At 27.7% G+C, this 9,641-nt stretch overlaps 1 protein-coding gene across 1 annotated transcript; it reads right to left on the bottom strand.

Annotated features, from left to right (window-relative positions):
* Window positions 1-1,186: 1,186 nt before the first annotated feature.
* On the bottom strand, window positions 1,187-6,795 carry LOC148190734 (ribulose bisphosphate carboxylase/oxygenase activase 2, chloroplastic-like). Its single transcript, XM_088102580.1, has 6 exons — window positions 6,699-6,795; window positions 5,998-6,314; window positions 5,699-5,890; window positions 4,668-5,140; window positions 1,640-1,921; window positions 1,187-1,510 (listed from the first exon to the last, which is right to left on the bottom strand). The coding sequence occupies exons 1-6, from the start codon at window positions 6,741-6,743 to the stop codon at window positions 1,395-1,397; spliced, it is 1,425 nt and encodes a 474-aa protein (XP_087958706.1). The 5' UTR covers window positions 6,744-6,795; the 3' UTR covers window positions 1,187-1,394.
* Window positions 6,796-9,641: the final 2,846 nt, after the last annotated feature.

Genomic DNA, 9,641 nt, shown 5'->3' with positions numbered 1-9,641 from the left:
GTTGGATTGGGTTATAAGGTAACAGATCACTAGATCAAGAGTTTTTTAGTCCTTATAATCAGATTAGATAGAAAAAAGTTTCAACTGGTTTATCGGATGAATCATATATTTTTTCAGCTTTTAAGTAAACAACAATAAATGAAATATTTAAGAAAATATATGTTGTATGGATATTGTGAGTAAAATATTTATGTGATTGTGATTCCTTCGTACAGATACATTGAATCAGGACACACTCCATATGGTTGTTTTCTCTGAAGGGATATCAAAAGAAAATAATCCTTACGTGTTTTTTCTTTTATGAAAAAGAAATGTGAAAATTGTTTGAATCAACTTTTGCTAAAGGTTAACTAAGTCTCTAAGTGGATGATATGCAACTTTTACTATATAGTTTTAGTAGATTGATTACTCTCATAATGTCTACTGAGGCTTAAACTATCTATAAAAAACCTTCAAAGTAACTTTTTAACTTAGTAACGGGAAACATTATTTATGTCATATTTTAAATAATGTCTTCGACGATATATAGTTAAATTTAATGTTTTAAATTTTGACAGCATAAAAGAGAAGAAAATGTTCTATTAAGATTAAAAGATAAATTCATACATTTATAAAAATTACAGACAACAATTTCAAGTTTTAAAGAATGAAAAATAAAGAAAATATTTTGTAGATACTAGATCAAAGATTACATAGGATTAAAATTATATTTATTTATTTATTTTTAAAGTAGAAATGGTGGGTACATTATTCAACAGTATTATTAAGATAGTTTAACTCTTGCATATTACCTTGTAAATACATGGTATAATCTTAAAATAAATGAATAATTGAATATTACCTTATAAAGTAAGAATGTAAATTGACCCTGTGCTACCTTTCTAACTTTTCCTCAAGGAAGTTACTCTTTAAGACCCTTCTTCAATAACTTTTAACATTGTTATTATACATAATTAATTATTCAGTTATTCAAAGGTTGCTTCTTTATTATATCCTTTGTCAAGAATAAATCTATAAGGTCAACCATCTACTATAAGAAATCTTACTGTGAATATAGTAAATAGTTAAAATCTTATTAGTATTTTCTGATTGTGATAACTTTAATGTTACACATAATTTTCTTTTAGTATTCTATCATACACATTATTAGTACAACTAAAGTTTTGATTTACAAACTTGGCAATATAACAGTGAAACCCAAAGAAAAGGACGTTTTCAACTATGATAGCTATAAGATGTCTCATTGCCACCCATAAAACCAAACACAAAAGGTTTCAAATATCTACAACATACACAAAAGAAGTGAATGCAAATGTGAAAAACATGATAACATTCTTTATTCTTCTGTATCATATATCTCCGTATCTGCTCCAAATTTACCTAAGAATCATCACCTAAAGTGTATATGTGCAGCTTCCATCATCACTTCTGGCTGTTGGATCATAGTTTTCTGCAGCAGGGTCAGTGCAGCCTTCAGGAACAGGAACGTGAACTTGCTGAGCTGCTTGTCCTGCACCAAACATTTATGGTAACCTTAATTTAGTCTTGTTCATTCATCATCAATGGTTACTCCAACATAATCCTGAAGCCAGAAACAGTTTTCCCATCATGAACTTTAGGATCAAATCAAGGGTCTAACCATAGAAGTTTCCTGTCTTCATGGCATCTTCATTTGCATCTCCAAGTGCAGCCTCTTTGAGGTATTTGTCAGCCAGTTGAACTCTCTTCACATTCTCTTGCTCTTGGACAAGCATGTTTCCATACTCAAGGAGCTTGCTAAGAGACATCTGTGGTTGCTTAAAAGTTGGTGGTCCCTCCTTTGAATTCACTAACTTTTTCCCAACATTCTCCACTCCCACCCCAGAAATCCACTTTCTCACTTCATCATCATACACTCTGGCCCTCAAGGCACCAAAGAAGTCTGCATACAATTCCATCAAACAGATGATTATTCACATGTCATCATGCAATTTGACACCAATGCCTGAAACTTCTACGGTGTCTTCTTGTTAATTAAAATGATGTGCAAAACCATTACTATACAAAACTGAGATGCTAATCAGACAAAGAACAAAATAGTGAATGACCAGACAAGGAACCAAAGAGTAAGACTGGGCATAATTAACTTAGGTACAGTAAACTATAGATAATCTATACTATTTTGTACTATAAAAACTGAACTGTTTTTATAAAAACTGAATTATACTGTTTTTTGGTGTAGTTTAAAAAAATTAAACTTTTTCTATTAAAAGTATAGTTAACTGTTTTAAACTCTGAACTATGTTGTTTCGTTTTTTTTCTTCAAAATAAATAAACATTGAACTATCTTTTAGATTATATATATATATATATATATATATATATATATAATATGGACAAATAAATAAATAACTGACTTTATAAAATTAACTATAATAATTGTTATAATAAAATAATATTATTAAATTTATACCAAAATTCATTAAATATTTTAAAAGAACTAAATTCTATTAAATTGAAATTATAAATCAATAATTATTTTGTAAATTAATAAAATTAAATATATATATATATATATATATATATATATATATATAATATAGATAAATAAATAAATAACTGTTTTTAAATTATTTAAAAAGTTAATATAATAATTATTAAAATAAAATAATATTATTAAATTCATACTAAAATTCATTATATATTTTAAAAGAACTAAATTTTATTAAATTATAATTATGAATCGATAATTATTTTGTAAATTAATAAAACTAAATATATATATATATATATATATATATATATATATAATATGAATAAATAAATAAATAATTGTTTCTAAAGTTCTTTAAAAAGTAAATATAATAATTATTAAAATAAAATAATATTATTAAATTCGTACTAAAATTTATTATATATTTTAAAAGAACTAAATTTTATTAAATTGTAATTATGAATCGATAATTATTTTGTAAATTAATAAAACTATATATATATTATGGATAAATAAATAAATAACTGTTTTTAAAGTTCTTTAAAAAGTTAATATAATAATTATTAAAATAAAATAATATTATTAAATTCATACTAAAATTCATTATATATTTTAAAAGAACTAAATTTTATTAAATTGTGATTATGAATTGGTAATTATTTTTTAAATTAATAAAACTAAATATATTTGTAAAATGAAAAGATAAAAGTGTGTATGAGAAAATAATTATAAAATATAATACAATTATATATATATTTTTCTATTTTGTGTGTGGTGTAAGCAATGATTAGTATTTTTTCTATATTATAAATATTCAATATTATTAATATATAAGCAAGATCGGTATATGTACGTAAAAATTTATTAGATTTCAAAATTTATTAATATAGATAAATAAATAAATGTTGTTTTTCAAGTCTCTTAAAAAGTTAACTATTATTATAATAATTATTAAAATAAAATGATATTATTAAATTTATACTAAAATAATTATATATTTTAAAAAAAACTAAATTTTATTATATTGTAATTATATTTCAAAAACTGGTAATTATTTTTATAACTTAATAAAATTAACTATAATTGTAAAAATAAAAAGATAAAAGTACTTATGTAAATAATTATAAAATATAATATTATATATATATGAGAATTCAGAAAAAGGTGAGAAGAGAAGAAAGATGAGAGTTTTTATATTAAACTAGATAATTGTCAAAATTAAAAATATTTCGAATAACGCAAAACAGAGATAAACAGAAATATTTTTTAGAGATTAAGTTTTTAATCTATATAAAATAATATATAAACAAATTTATATTATTAAATTAAACTATATTTAATATGAGAATCAAATTTTAGACATTTTATATTTTTAAATTAATAATAAATAGTAATGATAAATAATTATAGTTATTAATTTAATTTTAATAATATGATAAAATAGTACCAATAATATTTCATTAATTTTTTTAAATTTTTTATTATAATTATTTACTAATTCTAATTATATAGATTTATAATTTAATTTTTTTAAATGATGTGATGTTATTGAATATTAATTTATTTGTTTGTAATTATTAAAAAAAATCAAATTGAATTAATTCTTTTAACTTTATCGATAATTAGCCATTGACAGTTGTACAAGTGCAAAACTACATTTATTTATTAGAAAAATATGCATTGTAGTTAACTGAATTGTTTTGTAGTTAACTGAATTAAAAAATAGTTTAGTTCAGTTTTTTTGAACTATTTTCTAGTGCAGTTCAGTTTTTTTAAACTATTTTATAGTTAATTGTAATAGATTTATAGTACAGTACAAATAGTGTAGTTTGTCCACCCCTATCAAAGAGGTGTCAATAAAAGCTTATATTACTAGCATGGAATCACATTCCATCCACTATGGCAAATGAAGATAAGGAATTAACAAATAAAAGTTTGGTTTAAATATGTTTCTGGTATTGGCACATAACATTCTTGTGACAAGTCCCTGTTTAAATTTTATTCTTTTCAGGTCTTAACTATTAGAAAAGTCGTCAAATTTCAGTTCAGGGTAAAGGATACAAAGCACATTTGTTCTAAATATAGGGATTAAAGTTGACTAAGAACTAACACCAAAAAAGCGTTTGATTTACAAGGATAAAACATATTTAAGTAGATAGTTTTAGCTTGAAACTTGAATTGAGTTATGACTTACCAATAGATTGGCCAGGGAAAGTGTCAACAAGCTTGATGATGTCCTCTTTTGGGATACCATCTGTTCTGAAAATGCCTTGGCAGACACCAATCCTGTCATCTCGAGTAGGTGCCCAATAGAACTTCTCCATACGACCATCACGAATGAGAGGAGCATACAATGTTGAGAAGTCATTGCCAGTGACTATGATTGGAACACGGGGATTCTCCTCCTTGTTGTACATGCCAGGAAGTTGGACATTGGTTGGGTTGTCAGCAATGTTCATGAGGGTTGCATTCACCATCTGGTTGTTCACAGTGTACTGAGTTGTTCCACCAAGCCTACCAGCTCCAGCATCAAGATCATTGATAAAGAGACAGCACATCTTTCCTTTTCTGATAATGTCTGCTGCCTCACGGTACCTTTGCCTGATCAACTTAGCAGGCTCTCCAGCATTTCCACTCTCCAATTCTCCAGCACTCATCATTATGGGGCTGAAGACAAAGCCAATAAGACAAAGAGTTAATGAAGTTTTGGATTGTGGTTTGTAATTTTGTATGTCCCAAACCATGGTTTGTAGACTGAATATTGAGTTCCATGCACAGATAACATGTTTACATTGCAAAAGTCTCAGTTGAGCTGTATTTGAAAATAATTTTGGTTGTTCTGAAGATCCTTAACCCTAATGAAGCAAAATAGACTTAGGGATACATTTTCTGACAAAATAAGAATCCTTAACCCAACATTTGTAAAAAAGTGAACTTGTCTAATTCAATTCTATAAAACCTACTTATAAGAACTTACACTCACTTATATATTATATAATTTGGTCTTATCGATGTAGGATCTATAACAATTTGGGAACAACTATTTTGGACAAGCCACAGATTGTGTAGAAGTGAAAAGAAATTGTTTTTTCAGTGGTCCAAACCATGGTTTGTAAACCATAAGCTGAATACAGTCTTAGTTCATCTTGGATGCATCTTAGTCTAAACCAACACAGCATCACCAAATCGGGTAATACATATTGGAATGGAAATAAATAAACTTACTTGATTCCCATCTTGGCAAAGACAAGCTCACATTGGAATGATTTCCCCTGACCTTTGCCTCCCCAAATACCCAAAATAAGAGGAACCTTAATATTTGGCAAGGACAAAAAGTTCTTGGTGATGTGAACAACAATCTTATCCATAAATGCAGGAGCAATATAGAAGCCATCCATGGTGTTGTCCAAATTGTACCTGAAAAATAAGTCCATTAACATTCATCATGTTTACAGAATGCAAACAATCCAAACTTAATGTTCCAACTATTTATTGGCCATGTTAAGTTCAAAGCAACAACTTACTGGCGAAGACCAGCACTGATGTAATCATAGGAACTCATGACAGCATAGTGAGTGCCACTCTCCATGGGAGCTTGGAAGAGAGTGTCCACCATTCCCTTCCCTCTGGTGATATCCTGCTGGTCATCGGAAGTGTCATAAGCAAGTCCTCCCCATCTATCCTTTGAAGTCTGCTTCTCCTCATCATATTCAATCTCTGCAGAAACTTTGAAATTCCCACACACACTCTTCTGGCTAGATCTCACAGAACTGGTTTTCTTCAAACAGATTCCAAAGAATGCAGAGCCTGTCACTCCACTGCTAGAGCCATTCAGTTTCAACTGCACAAAATTTTAACCCCAATGAGCCATAAACCCCAAATTCAACAGCAAGATTCATCCTTCACAAGAAATTGAAACTCACCCAGATAGAAAAAACAAATCAAATACATATTTCATCACCCAAATTCTAAAGAGCCCCCATTTTTATGTATACAGAACTAAGTTCACAATCTACTCCTTTGAACAAACTTACACGAATAAAGCACATATACTATGATTGGCAACTGCATCATGCATATTTATGTCGGCATGTCTATACTCTATAGTAAGCTAAAAGTATTAAAAACATGGACCAGACCAACATCATGATTTATAAGTGAAACAAAACACGTTGTGACGATGACACAAAGGTTTGAAGAGTTTAATCTGACATAAACATAGTACCGGTGGCATGTTAACAGCTCCAAAGGTTGGCATTGAGGCAGCCATTTTGACTAGTAGGAGTGTTAAAGGGGAACAAGACAACAGAAAGCTAAGTGTTTCAAGGTGTTTGGTTGGATTGAATAGGTGAGAGGGTGTTTTATAGTGTGGAAAAAGTGAAAGGAAAATCTGTGGATTGACCAAAGAATTTATCAACAGCCACAGAAGTGGGGTTGGAAGTACTGCGGTATTATTAATACGTGGCTTTTGGTGACATGGACATTGGGTTTGGAACGTCGTTTTTGAGTGCAGTGGACATTGTTTAAGAACATAATGGAGGCTTCTAGGAAATGTAGTTATTTGAGGTTAGAGTTGCAGCATCACCCTCCACCACTCATATTTTGGAAATTTTATTGCTGCATTCGGAAGAAAATAGAAAAACCAATATCAGAATGGTTCGGCGAAGAGAAAAAGATTTCTTCTGTCACTTCAAAAGTTTTTTTCTCAAAAAATTAAAATGTTGAAATAAAAGAACTTAAAACACATTCAGGTACTTTCGACAAATTAAAATAACAAGCTTTTAAAAAATATTTAAAAAGTGTTGTAAATTATTTTTTTAATCTGAATAAAACGGACCCTAGAATTGTCTAGAGACAAATAAATTCAATATAAGGCACTTTTGTTTTAAGAAAATAGAATGAAAAAAAAATTAAAATTAGATTTTTTATAAATTAAAATTAGTTTATACGTATATACAAGTTCTCTCGTATACTTTTTTTCTAATTTCTCATGTATATATAAAACTTATTTAATTTTTCTGCATATTTTTATTTCTAAGAAGTTTTCATGGAAAAGATAATTCGAACGATACCAAACTAAATCAAATTAGCTCAATTCTTTTTTCAAACTATTTAGATAATTTCTTATTCACAAATAAATAACGAAAGTTTTGTTTGGTAAATTTTAATGATTTATTATGTTTATAATTTAAAGCATACTCGTATTCAAGATATCTTAATTGTATTTTATTGTTTGAATAAATTATTATTAATATAACAAGTTAAATAACAATGAGATAAAATCAATCATATTATTTATCTCCTACATTATGTATTATAATGCGCATAAGATAACTCTTATTAATAACTCTTCTTAATTAGAAGCATATCATTAAGAATATGAATATAATAAGTGAAAACAAATATGTAATGATTATGGTCCATAGAGGTAATACGTCCAGTGAGTTCTAGTTCGTGAACTAATTCACGTGTCGAGACAAAGAAGGATTATATCTAAGAATTATGGTGTTTTTTAGATTGAAATTCCTAGAGAAGAAGATAAACTCACTAAGTTATAGATTTGAGTCCAATATCTCGAGTCGACTCATTCTAAGAAAATTTTTGACTTCATGAATTGGCAAGTGAAGTATTAAAAAAAAACTAGCTGCAATTAAAAAATATTTATTTGGTTTTTACTTCCAAGTAATCCATGTCTTGCAATTATATAACATTTTGACATATATGAAAAGCGAAGCAATGTTCCAAATCAAATAAGAGAGTCAACCAATATATAAGGCATAATGCTTCTTATTTTCACTAGTGGGAAGTAATGCAAAATAAATTTTGTATCATGACTCTTATAACCTAATATTTATTATTACTTACATGCACACTTTGAAATATTTTTTTATCTCCTGTGTAGTAATTTGTCAACCTTAAAAACACCATAAAAGTTAGACTTGTCAATTGCATTCATGGAAAAATAGGATGGTGAAAACTCTATCTAGCCTTTACCAATCTTCCCTGGATGAAGATCCTTTCTTATTTCAATATTTTGCAAATCATAATGATTGTTAACATGATCTTTTGTCTTTTATTAAATATCTAAAAAAGTTTTGACAATACTATCACGTATGTTTTTCTTGAAGTACATCACACCAAAATTATGATGTAATTTATTTATCATTTAGTACGACAAATAAAAAAAAGATTTATCTCTTTTTCCATGGATCATCACTTTTATTATTATTTTTTCATTCTTTCCAAATTCATTAGTGAAATATTTTAACAACTCTTGGACTTTTGTCTCTTCTAACATGTGTGGTGAAGACCTAATTCCTTTTTTCATTGAATCTCCACACATGACTGGTTGTAAAACGATATGATGATCTAAATAGCACATGATATGGCTATGTTGCAAGTGGATGAATAAGTTTTATAATTACAACATGCACAAGCCAATATTGTTTTAGTGCTCTAACTTCACGATATTGGATATCTAAGATATTTATTTACTAATAATCCATAGAAGAATTGCATGCATTTGAAATGTTCCATTTTATAAGCAATGTATGTCTTTACCCCAAAGTCCCACAAATTTTGTAGCTCATCAATCAACCATTCAAGGTAAACATATCATTTCCTAATGATTGGTGGTTCAGGAATCAATAATGATAATATTGAATATTGAAATTTCATGCACAACAAAGATGGAATGTTGTACACCACCATCTTAGCAAGCAATATTATGTAATATATAATGTTAAAGGAACTAAGTTATCACTTGTCATTGCATAAGTTTAGAGAAAAATCAAAAATTAAGTTTATCAAAACCTTTCTAAGTTTTATTGTTAGTAAGATGTATCACTTTCTCATCCTTTGGTAATTCTTCTTACACACCTCATTGATAGTTTTTTCAAATCATAAAGAACCTTTGAAGTCTATAAATCATGGAAAGTGGTGAAAAACTTTGGCAAGAACTTTATGCTCATATTTTGGTTGCTCAATCTTATAATTGAGTTCAAGAAACCATTGTGTAAATATTTAAAAATATTTTATATATCTAAACTTTCATTCTCTTTCCAAAATAACATGAATTGCTTGGACATGTAATTCACGTTAAGCATGACCTTTCTCTCTAATTATAAGAGTTTAGTAAATGAAAAATTTCTCAAACCATAACGATACT

The sequence above is a fragment of the Vigna umbellata genome, chromosome 11 (genome assembly GCF_029865625.1).
Source record: "Vigna umbellata cultivar VRB3 chromosome 11, Vumbellata_1.0, whole genome shotgun sequence".
Classification (NCBI taxonomy): domain Eukaryota; kingdom Viridiplantae; phylum Streptophyta; class Magnoliopsida; order Fabales; family Fabaceae; genus Vigna; species Vigna umbellata.
The sequence above is the reverse complement of the archived record's forward strand: the minus strand, read 5'-3'. Positions and strand labels throughout refer to the sequence as shown.